Source organism: Coturnix japonica, chromosome 12 (genome assembly GCF_054131305.1).
Source record: "Coturnix japonica strain WE chromosome 12, WE-NBRP24, whole genome shotgun sequence".
Taxonomy (NCBI): Eukaryota; Metazoa; Chordata; class Aves; order Galliformes; family Phasianidae; genus Coturnix; species Coturnix japonica.
The window spans coordinates 4669449-4687571 of record NC_140674.1 but is presented as its reverse complement, the minus strand read 5'-3'; the positions used below and the strand labels follow the sequence as shown (position 1 = coordinate 4687571).

Sequence of the window (18123 nt, the reverse complement as noted above, 5' to 3'; positions counted from 1 at the left end):
GCTCTGTCACCCTCACAGTAAAGTTCTTTCTCTTGTTCTAATGGGACTTCTATATTCCAGGTTGTGCCTGTTGCTCTATGTTCTGTCTATGGGTACCAGCAATAAGAGCCTGACCCCATCCACTTGCCTCCTGCCCTTTAGGTAGTCATAAGCACAGATCAGATCCCCTCTCTGTCTTCTCTTTCCAAAGCTGAACAGCCCTAGGGCTCTCAGCCTTTCCTCGTGTGGCAAATGAGATGAAATAAAACACGAGAAAGAAGAAATGAATAAAAGCAACACACAGCAAGCGAGATGATAAAAGGCAAAACAAAAAGGTTCTGACAAAGCCAAGCTTGCCAATAATAACTACACCTGAGGAAAGCAGAACATCCTCCCACACCCCTCAGCTGGACTGGGGCAGATAGGGAAGCCTTCACCTCCCCTTGCCTGCATAAAGGCAGCACAAAGGGATCCAAAACAAGGAGCACCTGGAGCCAACATACAGCCAAGCAAGGGTGTCTCCTCCCTGGAGAAGCCTTGCACTCGGAAACTGAGCTTTGCTGACGCAGCTCAGACGCACGGCAGCTATTTTTAGGCTCCATGCAGTGCTTTACTCACAGAAGCAAAGGGTCTGCCTCCTCCCCATCGGCACTGGGGAAGCGATGGCTGAATGGTTTGGGTACTGTGGGCATGGGAGCAGGAGGTGTAGGGCAGGGGGGTATGGGGAGAGCAGGGAGCACCCGAAGCTCTGATGATGGCATTGGGCCCAAAGAAAGGACCTGCAGATGAGGAGTTCAGAGTGGGAGGGAGGAAGGAGAAGAAATAAATGGAGAGAAAAAAATGCGTGGTGGGGGGGGGGAGGAAAGGGAAAGAAAACGGGGTTGGAAGGGAGAAGTGCTCATCCACGGGGAGGAGCAGGAAAATAAATGAAAACGCGAGTAGATGGAGGCTGCAGTGAGGAGCGCTGGGCTGCTGCGCCAGTGCCCTCTCCTGGGCAGAGGGAGCCGAGCAGAGCCGGGCTGGGTGATAAGCATGAAACCCTACACTGATCCGGTACAAGGCAAGAGAGGGGATGGGGGCTTACGGCGAAGAATAAGAAGCTAAAGGGAGACTCTAGGCGGGAGCGGAGGGAGGGGGGGAGAAAGTCTTAGGGAGATGAAAGAAGGTCGGCGTTAGAGGGAAATAAATAAGAAGATAAAATAAAACACGAACAATACAAAGTATTAGAGAGTCTCTAAAAAGGACGAGGAAAACAGGCTGAAGTGCAGCAGGAGATCAGCCATGTCACCCAGATGGAAATAAATAAGAAGACTCGAGACACGGAGTCAGATGGATTTTAATGGGAGGGATATCCTCCTTCTTCCATGGTCTGAGTGGGAAAGGAGCAGCCCTGAGAATGCACTGGGGCTGAGCACCCTCAGAGAAGGGACCAGAAGTGTCCCAGCACATGGGGCATCCTTGCTTCATACATGTCACAGCAATAAACCTGTCTATGGGAACTGCTGAGTCCAGGCCTGAACCACTGATTGAGCACCTGGGGAAAGGACCTGGTCAGCCCTGGGAGCACAGGTGAAGGCAATGCTGGGAGGGTGGAAGGGGTGGAATCTGGCTGCACCTCTCTTAGACCCCATTTAAAGGCTGACTGCCACTGGGGAAGGATTTCTGGTTGGAGATCCCTCCTTTGTGGAGTTCCTATTGTAAGCCTAGATCTTCAGAGATGGGTGAGCACTTCTGTTTGTAGCACCTTTCCTTCGCACGAGTCTCTTTGTCATTACACCTCCTGTATCACCATTATATCACATTGATCTTTTTGATTGTTACAATTTGTTATTAACTCTTCCTTATGTCCCCCTGGGGACCCTACACAACTGTATTCTGTGAGCTTTTAGTAGCAGGAGGTAACATGGGTCACTGGGCATAGCAAGTTCTTGGCTGAAATGTGATCTTGTAGACAGCAGAAGCCCATGGCCCTGAATCCACTTTGATTTGACATCTTCATCCTCAGCACTGAAATGATGTTCCCCACGCTGCTTCAGAGATCCCATTCTGGCTAATGCATACCGGGTTGCCTGCACTGGGAGCTTTTTGGCTGGATACCAGGTTGGATGTTAGGGAGAAATTCTTCTCTGAAAGAATGTCGAGGTATTGGCACAGGCGGCCCAGGGAAGTGGTGTGGAGTCTTTGTCCCTGGAGGTGTTCAAGAACAGGATGACTATCACATTGAGTGCCATGGTTTAATGGACATAGTGGGGATGGGTTGTTGGTTGGACTTGTTGACTTTAGCGGTCTTTCCAACCTTAATGATTCTATGATTCTTTAGGGGATGCTGCTGGTCATATAGAAATAAGGAGGTCAGGTGAATCTTTTGGACCAAGGGGGTTGGTTGCTTTGTTTCCAGTTGGATTTTGTTGCTTGAGCACAAAGATCAAAGTTGAAGGCAGCTGGGCTGGATTAGCCAGTCCTGGATGGGGGGTCAGAGTGGGGAGAGCTTTTAGCAGTGATTTACACTCTTTAGGATTCCTCTCTACTTCATCTACCTGCCTTCCAATGGCTGCATTCCCAGGCACAGCACCCCAACCTCTCTCTCTCCATAGGGCTGAGGGCTTTCCCTGTTGGCTGCCCTTCTGCTGGTGCTGATCAGTGAGGCAGGTTGAGATCTGGTCCTCTCACTCCAGTGGCACGGAGCTATTTCAGAGCAGCCAGGACCTGCCCGTGCTGCACCCCATGGGAGTGGGGGTGTTTTATAAAGGTGTTCTGTGGCATTCCTCTCTTCCCTCCCCCCTTTTCCTCAGGCACAGCTCCAAATCTATTTCAGATTCCAAAAGGTGGAATATTGCTCGTGCTTTGGTTGTTGTTATTATTCTTGTATATATACATTTTTTTTTTAATGGAAAATTTCCACAAGAGGACTATTCCTGTTTTGCAAGGGAAACAGAAAATGCATTTGCATCCTTGAAATTTGCTGCATTAGAATAAGAAGCCCTTCCAAGGGAATAGGGCTTGAAATACAAATGTTGTGTGACAGCAATTGGGGGGGGGGGGGGGAATAGGAAAGGATGAAAATAGAACAGGATGCCAGTATAGTATCAATCCAGGGCTATATAAGTTAACCCCTAATTTAGGAGGAAGGACAGATATATAAAAAGCCACTCTGACTGCAGACATCATAAACCTTCATGCTGGAGCCACCAGGTTGACTTGGCTGGAGGAACCCACCCAGGAATCCTTTCGTTTCAAACTGGCTCTGCTCATCCTCTTCAGTCAATGCAGAGGGAGTAAAATAATGGGGGTCAAGGTGCTGAGTTCCCTGGAATTCTGTTCTCCCTGTGCTCTATGGTGTTCCCATCCTACTTTGGTTCTGATCCTGAGGTCCTGCCCAGGAATAAATGCATGTGACCCAGACAGTCCAATGCAGACCTGGCAGGCAATGACTGAAGGCATCGAGTGAGTCAGAAGGAAAGGCTTTGTGATTCCTGTCAGTAAGTGATCAAATGCTCAACCAAGAGACTGACTAAATGGAAAAGAATCCTGAGCTGTAAGCTGGTGGAAAAACTCAGTTCACACACGTGTTGGGACAGTGTGGGGATCAGCTTGGCATAGCCAGGCTGCCTTCCCTCAGGGTTCATCAGCACCCTTAGCCATGTGCTGGGATGCCTCCAACAACAGGAGCTGGTGAGAAGAGCCAGCTATGGAGAGACTCCTCACTTAGGGGCCCCATCCTCATGCACAGTGGTTGTCCTCCATGCTGAGGGCCCCTTCTGGTGGCACTCAGCTGTGACCTGGGGACTCCAATGGATGGAGAAATGAGCGATGCTAACAGGAAGAGAGCAGAATGAGCTCCAGATGGAGGATGCGATGTGTCCTTATGTTGTTACTTGTACCACTGCAGCCTCAAGGGAGGCACTAAGCTCATGCGGTACAAAGCTACCCTTATTCTGCTAATGCTGTACAACAACAGCTGCTTTAGTCTTAAAACCTGATGCTTTCAATGTGGAGCAAGTGACCTCCACAGGTCCCTTCCAGCCTAAAACCATTCTGTGGTTTTGTGATGTACCAGTGCAGGAACCCATGTTAAAACCAGCACTGAGCAGGGCTACTGTGGAAGAGGAGGAAGTAGGTTGGGTAAAACAGCAGAATGGCTTCTCTGACCCACAGTTTTAGGGCTGGGAGATGGTTTGATATCCAGAAATCATCAGATCTCAACAGAATCGGAGCATCAGAGGGAAATTGAGAAGTTTCTCTTGGACAAAGGCCCTGGGCTGGGTTTAAATGTATGAGGCAGCCTGATTTCCTTCATTCCTGGGGAAGGTGATGGCTGGGGGGTTATCAGCATGCCCTATGTAGGAGGGAGCATGAAAAGTCAGTGCTGTGCACAATGCACTCATTCTCTTTCCTCACCCTACAAATTTGTTGCTGTTGATTAAATCCTTTTTCAGAATGGAGCGTTACAAGGCTCCTACATGCTTTCCCAGGCAAAGACCTCTCTGCTCCTTCTGCATTTTTATTCTCATATTGGCTTCTGCCCACTGAATAACGACAGTAATTGGATGTGTTTGAATAGCGCTGCTCATTGTTTGGCTGGTAATCAGACAAGTCTCCCATCCCCTGCAACCTGACCGTGGTGGAGGAAGTCCAGACTCAGCACCTCCTTCTCCTCCTCTCTTCCCACCCGCGTCCCCTTAAATCTCTATTTGTATACAGTGTTAATTGTGTTCTACCAATAACAAGTTTTCACTCCCTCCATGACCAGTGGGATCCTAGACGTCCACCAGGACAAGCACAAGATGTTTATTTGTTAGGGCAGCCTTGCAGGGGCTCAGATGGGTAACAGTGAGGCTGGTCCTCTGTGCTGCATAGCTTCTTGGTAACCAGAATTGAAGCTGTTGGTGCCTGGAGGGATATATATAATCATATATCTACCCAAGAGGAGAATGTATTTCTTTGGTGCTATGGTTCATGGAGATGCAGGAGGACCTCCATTCCCATTCTTTGTACATTGGTACAGCTACCCAGGGAGGTGGTGTGGTCACCATCCCTGGAGGTGTTCAGCGCTGTGGAGATGTGGCACTGAGGGATGTGGGCACAGTGGGGTGGGCTGGGGTTGGAATTGGGGACCTCAGGGGTCTCTTCCAATCTTAAGGCTTCTATGTTTGTGAGAGGAGTGGGGGATTCTGCCTGGCAGGGTAGGCTTGTGCTGGGCATCCCCATGGGTCCTCCCTCTTCACTCCCATTGCTCGCTAAAAAGGATTAAGAAGATAAAAGTCCCATCACCAAGTGAGGCTCAGAAGCAGTAGCAAACACCCTGAATCACCAGTCAGGTTGAGGTACCAGACCTGTAACAAACACTTGCTGACAGCCCATTGGCCACATGTGTTCACATGAGCCGTGCCACGTCTCTTTATTATGACTAATAGACACTCTTGCAGAAATCAGAATCTATTTCCAAGTGATTCATGAGCGTGTAGGAAAAGGAAGGAGGGGTGAACAACAAACTGAATGCACCTGGTAATTTATTTGCTATGAATAATTTGAGCAGCCCCAAGTGACGGAGATATCTCAGTTATTTATCCTGGGGGTGAAATTTGCAGGTGCTGCAGACTTGTGCTCCAGAGCAGGCCCTCCCTTAAACATTTGCCTCCCCCACCTCAGTATAAACCTCTGTGACTGCATCTGGAACAAGATATAAGGCATGTTTCATCCAAGTCTTTTGTTAATTGCAGTTTCTGGAATCTCCTGCTGGCAAAATTATTCCCCACAAAATCCCTATCTGGAGGGTTAGGAAAGGGTTAGCAGCGTGCCTTCCTGTTTGGGATGGGTGGCTGGAAATAAAGTTTGCTTTCATCTCCCAGCCTTGTAAAGAGCCAGCAGCTACTGGAGAGATGGGCTCCTTGCAAGTCAAGCAGGGAGCATCACTCCAATGTGGGCACTGGTGGATGTGCCAGGTCCTGCTCTATGGGATGGAACCTGGAGGGAGACTTTGGCTGCTCCTCTTACCTGGGTTGCCCTCAGGGGTGGTGAGAAAACAATATCTGGGTTCTGGTGGGACTGCATCAGTTGCTGCAAGAACTGCTCCAAAAATAATGCATCCTATTTTATTATGTTGGCCCACAGCATCATAGGCAAGTGTTGGTGGTACGGCAGTAGAGGCTGCATCTTCCCACCCTGTATGTTAATCACGATCAAAAATGCATACCTAATGGTGATGGCTGTGTGGGAAAACAGTGTTTTGTAGGTGAGAATTTGCTCTTTCAAGTAGTGTTACTGTGTCATTTGTGGCTGTTGTCTTTGGCATGGAAATATATAGGAGGCATTACTTATGGAGCAACTTACATCAATGCAGGTGCTGACTCCTCCATATCTCACGTTCTGTGTCACCATATTGTAACTGTAGGGTTTTGTCTGCTGGCACCACAAGACTTTGATGCATTTCATTATTTCTAGTGTTAAAATTCAGGGAGACTTTTCCATCAAATATCTATGCATTTGTTTCCAGAAACAAATGATTAGCATTAGTATTCATTAGTATTCGTGTTAACAATTGATAAAGGACCCGCTACCGTAGTATCTGAGCGTAACACACAAAATTCAATTAAAAATATAATAATTTCCTCCAGCCATCACCATCTCATCTGTACCATCCCCCCCAAATAAAAACTACTTCCTGAAACTTCCCGAAGTTGGCTTTGCTGCAGGGGGATGTGTTTGCCAAGGAGGCTGAGGCTGGAGTTGGGATGCTATGGTGTATGAGTAGGGCTGGGCTGGGCAGGGTGGTAGAGGGCACACAGGAAACAAGCCAGGAACACTTTCTGCAACACCAGGTTCTGTTTCTAGTCACCATGTCTGTCTTGCAGCAGTTTTTCTGTCTGAATAAGGCTATGTCTTCCATCTAGGTTGAATGGATCTCCAGTTGTCTCAAGGCATTATGGATATTCTCTACCCAAGCTCTTTGCTGATCTGTTTGATGTGTTTTGGAGTCTCCAGAAGTGATGTTTCCCTGACTGGGCGGGAGGTTCATATGATGCCCAATGAGGATGCTTGTGGTATGGCTGAGGACTACAGCCCTGCTGATCCTAATGAGGAACAACTTCTGTAGCTCAGGAGTGAATGCTGGAGAGCTCCATTGTTACTCATGGGGACCCATCATCAGTGTCCCCACCAAAACATGGCACCTGAGACACTGTGTTGTGTGGGATCTGAGCATCGTTCTGACTGTTTAGATTTTGATTCACCACTTCAGTCCAAATCTGTGTTTGTCACATGGTGTCTTCAGCCAAAGCTCTACTGAGGGTCTTGGGTTTGAGGTGGGTGAACATCTACTGATCAGCTCTTACTGTCATGGAGCAACTCTGACTGCTGTGGTCATCTCCAGCAATCTGGGATCTAAACAACACATAAAACCTCCCTGCCTGTTCTGGAGGTTATTTTGGTCCACGCAATTGATTCTTCAGGGCTTTATCAGACAGTGCTTGGCTACCAGTGTTCTTAGAGCTCTATCTTTATACTGGGAGTGTGTCACTGGCAAAAAAATGGCCTTTGGTGCTTACAGCGTCTCAACCCACATCTGTAGCTTCAGCTGCAGATGCTGAGAATGGTTGTGTGAATAGGGAAGAGAGGTATGGAGTCTTTGTAGCAAGAGAAATTGTCTGATGTTTGGATCTTTGATGGGTCTTAAGTGCTATGTGCTCACAGCTTTGTATTTGGGTGAATATGTTCAACTGAAGTGCCCAGTGGGTGCATGTGGGAGCAGCAAGGGGGGAATTACCTGGTTCTTGTTTGATGCCTTGGAAAGGGCAGATGTTCCACTTGGTAATGTGGTTAAGTGGGCGTGATGGTGATGGGCTGATGACTGGACTATGTGATATTAATGGTCTTTTCCAACACTAATGAGTCTGACCTGGTGAGGAAGCAGCCAGCCCATGGCAGGGGTTGGAACTGGGTGGGCTGTAAGATCCCTTCCAACCCAAACCATTCTGTGATTCTATGATGCTTTAACTGCTTGAGAATAGCAATGGGAAAATAACACTTTTGAGCATTTGTTTGCTCAAAATAAGTATAGTATCATATCAGTTGCTCCAGTAAAAGATACCCCTTTCCCTTACCAGCCTGCTCTGCGCTTTTGAGCTCACGTCTTTTATCCCTAACTCTGTGCTGCTGACAAGGACTGAGGCTTCCCAGCCACACAGTATCTGGGATGTCAGCTCTGTGCTGAGCACTGGCTTTACATGAGAGGCCACAGTGAATGTCCTTTCCATTCTGTAGAGAATCTCAGCTCTCCTACTTGCTGCCTGTGGTGCAAAGGAAACACACAAAGGTCTTCCCATCCTCTTCTGCAGGGTCTGTGATCAGGGACCTTTGAGGTTTATCCCAGGTGTGGTCTGACCCTGCCTGGACAGCTTTGGTGCTCTCTGCCCTGGTGCTACACACTACAATGGTAATCCAAGCGGTGTCCACTGGCTGTGGCCAGTGCTGTTCAGAGCATTGGGACCATATTAGTCCTTGCTGTCTGCAATTCAGGGCACAAAGCCATGCTGTAACGCAGTCCCATTGGGATATTCCCCCTCTCCACCAATTGCAGCCAATTGGAAGAGGCAGAATGAAGATGAAGTTTGAATGAGGCTGAAAACTCTTCAGCTTCAGTGTATATTATTGGGGCTGAGAGGAGTCTGTATGTTTTGTAGTGATTATCCTCCTGGAGAGGGCGGTTTCTTCCCATCTCATATTGGCTAGTGTGAGAATGCAGACTGGGGCTTATAGGGTCTGATGCTTCCATCCCTCTGCCTAAAGCATGAGGTGGTGGCCTGCTCCCTTACACCTGCCCATGCAGAGGGCTGCATCCATGTAACTTTGAGTGCCTCTATTTCTATGAATGGTGTTGCTAAGGGCTGGGAGGTGCTGAGCAAGAAATACCACAGATATGCACAGAGAATATCCTATGGGTGCAGGCTGAGCTCTGCATAGCATCTGTGAGTGCATCAGTGCTTGGGTGGGTGAGTGTGCATGTAGATGTTTTATACACTAATATTAATAAAGAAATATATATAATGTGATGGCACGTGATTAAATGGATCTGTTTCAATATGTGGCACGTGAACGAGGAAACGTGCTTATGCATTTACATGTAAAGAGAAAAGAATCAAGTAGAGATGAAAACTGCCTCGATATTCAGCCTGGGCACCGAGCTCTACCCCATACATATGCACTGAGTGCTGCTGCCAGAGGGAATGGCACTGGGGCTGCGAAACGGGCAGCGCCTGCAGCCGGGTGGAGATTTAGGCTCTCCAAAACGTGCTCCCTTTGGTTTCAAATCCCCTCTTTTCCCCAACGCCCGAAGCACAAACACGAAGCAAAACGTTCTTTAATGATCCATTATCCTCCAGCAATTAAACTTTGGATCGGGGCACTTTCAAGTTCTAACTGTTGTGCCACTTCGGGCCATTCCAGCACTGCCCAACCGGGATTCCTGCGAAGAGGAGGAGGAGGATGAAGGCAGAAGCACCGCTCTGTTAGTGCTGCTGTCATATCTCAGGCTCCGCGATCCCATCGCGTTTAAAGTTACTCCGAATGAACTCCCACCGAGAATCCGATTTTAACGTTTCCATATCAGCACCTTCTTATCTTCCTGCGTTACGATGATGTCATTCGTAATTGCAAGATTCGTTTTGATGTCTGAACAATGTGGCGTCGTCCTGGAAATCGCTGCTGCTCGCTGCGAAGTTCCCAAAAAGCCCCGAATCTCCTTGGGGGGATGCAACAGGAGCTCTGCTGCCAGGAGAGGCGGCTTGTTATGAATGGGAGTATTTAAGGACTGGGGCATCAGCACCTCGCAAGAAATCTTGCCTTTCCTTTCTCTCTCTCTCTCTCTCTTTTTAAACTTCTATAGGATGGAGTTGAACACAACCCAGCCCGAAACGCCCCGAGCTCCCCATCGCGGTCCGAGGTAGCACCCAATGGAAGCGGAGCTGCCTGGCTTTTATCGTTAATATTGCGAAGCGTCACGAACTGCTTGGAAAGACTTTCTGGGAGCGGGCAGAGCCATCGTTCCCCCTCCGAACGAGTTGGCTGCTAGAGCCGGATTTTGGCAAACGGCGCCAGGTTTCCCTGCTTCAGTTTGCACACGGGATGACAAATGATGAGTATATTCGTAGGACACCCCCCTCCCCCCCATCCTCGAAGTATCCGAGAATAAGAAATGAAAACAAAGGTAGTTTTGTATTTTAAATGGAGGAGGGGAAAACACGATCCACGAGGGCTGCTCCCACGGGTGGGTGGGTGTGGGGGGAAGGGGGGGGGGAAAGCAGTTCCCATTCTCATCGCCTGCACGTACCATCCCTGCTCCCTCCCCGTCGGGGCCACGCGTGGCACGGAGCTGCCCGAAGGGGTGACGCTGTGGGCACTGCTAAGGGGATGTGGGGGAAATCCAGGGGGAAGGGGCCTCCTGCAGCCGCTTTTAGTTTTGTCACGGGTTCTCGAGAGAGGCTGCCGGGATGTTGAGGGAGAGACTCGTGGGACCTCACCTTGAGAAGGGGTTGGAGGAGTTTCCCCATGGGTTTCCCCCGTGCCGAGGGTTAAGACAGGGGGAGCCCGACCCGCAGCCCCCGCTTTGAGGGGATGGGGCTGAGAAATTCCCAACACATTCCTAAACACAACGAAAAAAGCCGCTGGGACGGTGGCGGTGGCGGCAGTCGCAATGACTCCGGCCCCACCAGGCTCGTCCAGGTGAGCGGACTCTAAAGCGTATCCCCATCTTCCTTCTCCTCCTCCTCCTCCTCTTCCTCCTCCTCCCTGGCCCCGCACGCACACGGGGAAATGAAAGTCATTTATTTAGAGCGGAAAGAGGAAAAAAAAAGAAAAGAAAAGAAAAAGCAGGAAATAACTGAGGGTGGTTGATGATATTGTTATCATTATCGTTGTTGTTATTCTTATTACTACTCCGGGGGTAGCGAACAACCTCCAATGGCAGCGCGTGGCCGCCCGGCCGGAGCAGAACTTGCCTCCGGGGGACTGCGGGGGGAGCGCGGAGGTTGCGGGGCTGCGGACCCCACCTCCGGCCCGGCCCGAGCCCCCCGCCCGGCTCGCATCTCGTTTCTGCCCCCGTCAGCCATAGAGCGGCCTGAACGCTCCGCGCCGGGGCAAGGGGCGGCCCGACGGGGGCTGTTCGGAGCAGGTTTGTTAACCAAGCAGGTGCTCAAAACCAATAAGCCACGAACAAACGCGGCCCCCGTCGGGATTCGGAACAATTGTTTCCATTTAATAAATATTTTCCCCACGGGCGTTTGGAGGGAGGCAGGCAATTATTCAAAGCGAGTCGGGACGCGGGCCGGCTCCCGGGGTTAAGCGGGGCTGCGGAACGGGGGAATTGGCGGCGGGGAGCGGCCTCGGCCCGGCGGAGCGCTGTGCTCTCAGCCCCGACGGCGGAGGAGGGGTGTCGGGACCCCTGCACCCCCTGTCCCCATATCCCGAGGGTCCCGATGCTTCCCCCCCCCCCAGCTCTCCCCTCGCTGTTAGCGCGGCAACTCACAAAGCCTTCCCTTTAATCTGCGCGCTGATGGAGAGGGGGTGGGGGGGGTCCTCATTTCCCCTCCTTTCTTCCTCCTCCGCCCTCCCCTGTCCCCTCCCCTCCTCTTCCTCTCGCCCTTCCTCTCTCCCTCTCTTTTTAAGCTGGTCCCCCTCCGCGCTGATTGGGCGCCCAGCCGCGCTGTGAACGCCCTGCCACTATGTCAGCCCGCTCGCCGCAGCCCCTCGCCTTTGAACTGCCCCGCGCCGCTCCGCGTCCCCACCGCCGGCCCGCAGCTGTGCCCGGCGGCTCGCCGCCCGCCTAGCCGCCCGCCGGGCCCCGCGGGCCGCCCCGCGCCTCCCCGCGGGCCGCTCCGCTCCGCACCGCTCCGCGCCTCCCCGCGCCCCGCCCCGGCGCGGCTCCCGGCGGGGACGGCGTCGGTGGAGGACTGTGATGATCAGCTGAGCCCTCGCCTGGAGCTCCTCCGGCTGCCCCGGCCGCCTCTTCTTCCTCTTCCTCCTCCTCTTCGTCGTCGCGGTGCCCGCAGAGCGCCCCGCACCGCCGCGTCCCGTCGCCCGCCCGCCCGTCCGCCCGCAGCATGTCCAAACCCAGCGACCACATCAAGCGCCCCATGAACGCCTTCATGGTGTGGTCCCGCGGCCAGCGGCGCAAGATGGCCCAGGAGAACCCCAAAATGCACAACTCGGAAATCAGCAAGCGGCTGGGAGCGGAGTGGAAGCTGCTCTCCGAGGCGGAGAAGCGGCCCTACATCGACGAGGCCAAGCGGCTGCGGGCGCAGCACATGAAGGAACACCCCGACTACAAGTACCGGCCCCGGCGCAAGCCCAAGAACCTGCTCAAAAAGGACAGGTATGTCTTCCCTTTGCCTTACCTGGGGGAAACCGATCCCTTAAAGGCCGCCGGGCTTCCCGTGGGGGCCACTGACTCGCTGCTGAGCTCCCCGGAGAAGGCCAGGGCTTTCCTGCCCCCCACCTCAGCACCTTACTCCTTACTTGACCCCAGCCAGTTCAGCTCCAGCGCCATTCAGAAGATGACCGAGGTTCCTCACACCTTGGCCACCGGCACCCTGCCCTACGCCTCCACCTTGGGATACCAGAACGGGGCGTTCGGCAGCCTGAGCTGCCCCAGCCAACACACCCACACCCACCCCTCGCCGACCAACCCTGGCTACGTGGTGCCGTGTAACTGTACCGCATGGTCGGCCTCCAGTTTGCAGCCTCCGGTTGCCTACATATTATTCCCGGGCATGACCAAGACTGGCATAGACCCCTATTCTTCAGCACACGCGACTGCTATGTAACACCCGCCCACAACCCCACGGGCGGCCCCCACCCAGGGGAGCCGGCCGGATTGGGATTCCTCCGTGTGCATGTACATAACCCCGCCGGAGCCTCCCGAAGCCAGGACTCTGCAGCCCGGACAGCCGCGGATGCGCCCCGGGGGACGAGGAGATGCTGAGAGCTGTCACCGGGCCCCGAGGTGGGGGGTGGGTGGGAGGGGGAGAACCTGCAGCAGCGGGGGGCGGATAGGATCCAGGCACCGGGCCGAGTTGTAAATGTGTTTTAAAACAAAACAGAAAAACAAACAAACAAACAAAACCAATAAGAAAATGAAAAAGAAAGAAACAAATAACTCCGAAAATCCGGGAGAAAAAAAAAAAAAAGAAAAAAAAAGGAAAGCAAAGAAGAGCGAAGCTCGAACTGCCCCTCTGGGACAAAGGGGGGGGGGGGGGGGGGGGGATGGAGAGAGGCGGTGATTTTAATTTATTCCCTGAACGTCTCTGAGTTCTCCATGGTCTCACGGCACTTGGATGTGACTTTGGGATGTCCCGGTCCTGTTCTGTTGTTGGGGCTTTTTTAAGGGGTGGGGTGGGAGGATTGTTTTCCTTTTGCACATTGAAAGACGAGAGCGGCTGTGTTATATATATAAATCTCTATATATTTTGCCACCACGCTTTAGTCGGGAAAGAAAGCAAATTGCTTTTTCGTGTCTCTTCAAAGTTCAAAACGGAAAGAAAAAGCAAAACGGAGGGAGAGAAGCATTTCTATTTCTAACATATGATAGTGTTTGCTTCATTTCTAACAGCTAGTCCTTCAATTTGTGTGATCCAGTGAGATTAGATCTAAGTTTACTTTAGGCAGAGCGTCAGGTCTGAAGTCAGGCGGTAGAATTGTACAAAACAAATGAACGATGCTGATACTAATACTACTAATAACGGAAAACCGAATAATCGTAATAAAAATGATGGTCATTTCAATACGTTTTCGCGATGTCTTGGGAAGGAAAAACAAAACCGTGCGTATCCGGTAGGGTTTTATCTCGTTGAACCTTTACGTTGGTTAAACAAAGCCGTTCGGAATGAAGGCAATTTGGCGTTGAGAGCGGTGTGAGCGCGGTGCCCGTCCTGCAGCCCCGAGCCCCGACGGCGCGCACCGGGCGGCCCCGCACAGCCCCGCACCGCGTCCCGCACCTCTGCGGGCTCCTCTTGGAGCCCCTCGTGGAGAGCAGGAGGCTGCGGGTGGACGATACATACAAACAACGAGGGGGGGAGAGCCGGGGAAAGGAAGGTGGTGGGGGGTGGGGGGGAGGCATCCCCCTCCCCTCCCGTCGGGGAAAAGTGAGCTTTGCGAAGTTACCTCCGCGGAGCTGAAGTTGTTACCGGTGCGACGATTCTCTCTGTCTTTCTTTTAATTCTTTTTAATTGAATTTTTTTTTTGGAAGTCGGGGAGAGGGGGGGGGGAATTAGCATCGTGCCGGGGGACAATTAGCGGTGTCCGGGTGCTATTCACGGGGCCCTTTGTGCAACGAGGGTCTTTGCGCGGAGGGACGGAGGCGAGGAGGAGCTCGGGGTCCGTCTGCTGGAGCTGAATAGCGGAGCGCGGCGTGTTTGGATGTGCTTTGCTCATTAAGTGCTCTTTGGAGACCGATGTTAGAATTAAACGGCATAACACAATTAACATACATGGGGCTTGAATGGGAGGGTAAGCAGGGGAAGAATAGATAGATAAATAAATGAGAGATCAGGCGAAGGTAAACAAAAGGGGAGAGGAGAAAAGGGCTGAAAGGAGAGGTTAGAATGGCTGCTCCAGCCTTGTTTAGCATGACAAAACGGCTCTTACAAATGAGGACAATTAAAAGAGCTGGCTTCGGGAGGGCCTGGGAGCAGCGGGCCGATCCGCTGGGACACGCGGGCTGAATGCGGCCGGCGTGGGGCAGGGAACGCGGCGCCGGGAGCGCCGGGCGCTGATGTAACCCCAGCTGACAGGAGCTGTCAGTCTCGGTGATAACACCGATAGCTCAGTGTCCTTTAACATCTACCCAGATTAGTTTGACAATGGTCGGAGGTAGCGCGGGGGGGAAGCGGCTGCCCGCGCCCGCCGGGCCCCGAGGGAGCAGCCGGGGGAGGCACCGCGCCCGCCCCAGCGGAGAACTCCGCTGCCGGCCGGATGGGAGCCCCCCAGCCCTGATAGGGATGGGCCAGGCCGGGCCGAGGGTGCGCGTCGGGGCCGGGGACGGGAACATCGGGACCGGGGCAAAACCTGGGCGATGTGGGCTGGAAACTTTAGCGAGGAGCTTCTTTCCTTCTTTTCTCTTTTTTTTTGTCCTTCTTCCCTTCTTTTCTCTTTTATTTATTTTTCTTTTCTTTCTTTCTTTCTTTCTCTCCCTTCTTTCCTTCCTTCTTTCCTTACTTCCTTCTTTCCTTCCTTCTCTCTCACACTCTTTCTTTCTGTCTCTCTCACACTCTTTTTCTCTTTTCCCTTTTTCTCTTCTTTGCTTCCTTCTCTCCTTCTTTCCTTTTTCTTCCTGTCACTCTTTATCTCTCTCTTTTCTTTCTTCCTCTCCTTTTCTCTCCTTCTTTCTCTCATTTTCACTCCTCTCTGCTTTTCTTCCTCTTCCAGTTCCCCTTCTGTTTCCACCCCCTCCCCTTTCTCGCCCCTTTCTCACTCACCCTTCCTCACCCTCTCGCCTCCCTCCTGCCCTTCCCGACCACCCCTCCGCAGCCGCTCAGCGCTGCGCTTCCATTCCCCCAGCGCTGTTATTGGAGCTGTTCCTCCAGCTCTTTCGCCCATCTGCAGGTGTGGAGCTATTTAACCCGTGGAGGTAAATAAATTAAATAATGATCTTGACACAGCAATGAACCGATTGCTGACTTTGATGTCGAAGGGAAACCTAAGAAAAAAAAGAAAAAAGGAGAAGAAAAAAAAAAAAAGCTATTCCCTCGAGGGGGAATCACAGCTTCTCGTTAAACCTGTTTCCCCACAACTGTCTCTTTCTTTCAATAAAATCATTACACAGAGGCCGCGAGGTTATGTGTACCACGCCTTGGGTGCTCGGCCGGGCGCTGTCCCGGGCCGGGCTGAGCATCGCAGCCTGTTCCAGTGCCGAGCAGCGCCGCGCAGCGCCCAACCCCGGGGTCCCGGAGCGGCCCTGCCCGGCCCCGAGTGGCTCCGCACAGCTCCCTGTCCCGCACAGCTCCCTTTGCTCCGCTCCCTCTGCTCCTCCTCTTCTTTTCTTTTCTTTTCTTTTCTTTTCTTTTCTTTTCTTTTCTTTTCTTTTCTTTTCTTTTCTTTTCTTTTCTTTTCTCTTCTCTTCTCTTCTCTTCTCTTCTCTTCTCTTCTCTTCTCTTCTCTTCTCTTCTCTTCTCTTCTCTTCTCTTCTCTTCTCTTCTCTTCTCTTCTCTTCTCTTCTCTTTCTCCTTTCATTTCTTTTTCTTTCCTTTCTTTTTTTCCTCTCCTCTCCTCTCCTCTCCTCTCCTCTCCTCTCCTCTCCTCTCCTCTCCTCTCCTCTCCTCTCCTCTCCTCTCCTCTCCTCTCCTCTCCTCTCCTCTCCTCTCCTCTCCTCTCCTCTCCTCTCCTCTCCTCTCCTCTCCTCTCCTCTCCTCTCCTCTCCTCTCCTCTCCTCTCCTCTCCTCTCCTTCCCCCTTCTTGTTCTCCTCCCTTCTCTCCAGCCGCTCCGAGGACCATCGAGTCAGTTTGCATCCCATCCCACCCGAGCTTCCTTTAACCGAAGTACCGAACGGGTGGTAGAGGGCAGACACCGGAGGCAGAGGGAATCGGTAGGGCCCGAGCTGCAGCCCAGGTGCAGCCTTGCAATCGCTGCTACGGGAGAGACAAAGACGGTGTGGGGGGAAATGATGTGATGTTAAAAAACTTTGTTTTAAAGGACACATTAAGCTCACAGAAGTCTCTGAGAGATATTACTTATTTCTGCTTATTAGTGATAATAGCCCAGTAAATTTGCTATTGAGTGTATCAAAGGCATTCAAAGCGACTTTGGAACATCAAAAAGATTGCGAGGCTGATTTTACGGTTTCCTTCCAGGCCCGACCTCCCGGCTACATGCCGCGATTGTAGCGTTTAACGATGAGCACCGATCGGCGCCGCTCCGTTCCGCCGCCCGTCCCGACCCAAGCTGTGGGGCTCCGGGTGTCGGTGAAGAGGCAGAGGGAAGGGGGGTCAGGGGGTGGGGGGGAGACGCGTCCCATGCCGCCGAGGTGACAAAACAAAAACAAATGTAAAAACGAAGGGGAAGGGGGGAAGGGGATAGAGGGGGGGAATCCGAAGTGCTGAACATTTCGCCTATCGAGGTGCGTGCGGCGCGATGCGCTCTTTGGGCGCTGAGGGGGACGGACTGTGCGCTGCTCCCACGTCGCGGCGCGGCATCCCCTGCCCTTCCGGGCTTTGATGTGCTGTAATTGAGCCTTTCTCCTCCGGCCCTTCATTTCGCCTTCCCCCCTTCTCTCTCCACTGTTCCAGTTGGGGTGTTCTATATAAACATCAAAAGGACAACGCAGCTTCCCTCCCTTCCTCCCCCCCACCCCCAACCCCCCAGCTCCATCCTCCTCACTTATATATATATATATATATTTAGGACAAATAGCGAAATGCTTCATTTATTCATTGTGAGCTACAGAAGAAATAAGGCTCGGGGTCCGTGCAGGTCCGCACGGCAACACGCGAACATGTGTACGCTCAAAGCCCGGCATTAAATCCCGGTTGATCCCAATTTAAAACGGAGAGCGAGGGAGAGGAAGCGGCTCTTTGAGTGTGAGAGAGAAAGAGGAGCCGAGATGAGGAGCTGGTAATTATTGAAATATAAGGGTGAGATTAATTCAAAGGAAACAAACTATGAAAACAATTGGAGCCGAGTGAAAAGCAAAACCCAGATTAGAATTTGCTCGTGGTTTGTTGTCTGTCTGCTTTCTTTCCTCCTCCCCACCCATTGTCACAGTGCAAGGCAATGGGATTTGCACACTTGAGGTGTAATAGCATTACTGCATTAATTAAAATTTTCATTTCACGTCCAGATTGTTTACTTATCTGCTGGAAACATATGTCGGGAGAAGTTGAGATTCTGGATTCTGCTCCGCTGCCCAAGGTGCAGAGCAGTACGGGGGGGAGAGGATGGCTTCAGATTTTTTTTCCTCGCCGCATCCTCCAGCCTTATCTCGGCGCTGTAAATTATAAGGAGACTCCATTGAACTGAATATGAAGATTATATTTGCGAGCGGCGAGTCCTAAAGCGGCCCCGGTCCCGCTTGGAAATGAACCGCGCCGCTTCGTGTCTAGCTCCGTGCCCACCCCCGGAGCCGGGTGGAGGGGGGCGACCATCACCATCTACCCACCCGC

General features: G+C 52.0%; 1 protein-coding gene across 2 annotated transcripts; it reads left to right on the top strand.

Annotated features, from left to right (window-relative positions):
- The first annotated feature begins 11636 nt into the window (after window positions 1–11636).
- Window positions 11637–13751, top strand: SOX14 (SRY-box transcription factor 14). Of its 2 annotated transcripts, XM_015871050.3 has the most exons (2): window positions 11637–12343; window positions 12497–13751. In XM_015871050.3, exons 1-2 carry the CDS (start codon window positions 12072–12074, stop codon window positions 12792–12794), a joined length of 570 nt encoding a protein of 189 aa, XP_015726536.1. In that variant the 5' UTR covers window positions 11637–12071; the 3' UTR covers window positions 12795–13751. The 2 variants fall into 2 exon arrangements, with proteins under 2 accessions (XP_015726536.1, XP_015726535.1); XM_015871049.3 differs by having other exon boundaries at window positions 11638–13751.
- The last annotated feature ends 4372 nt before the right edge of the window (window positions 13752–18123 follow it).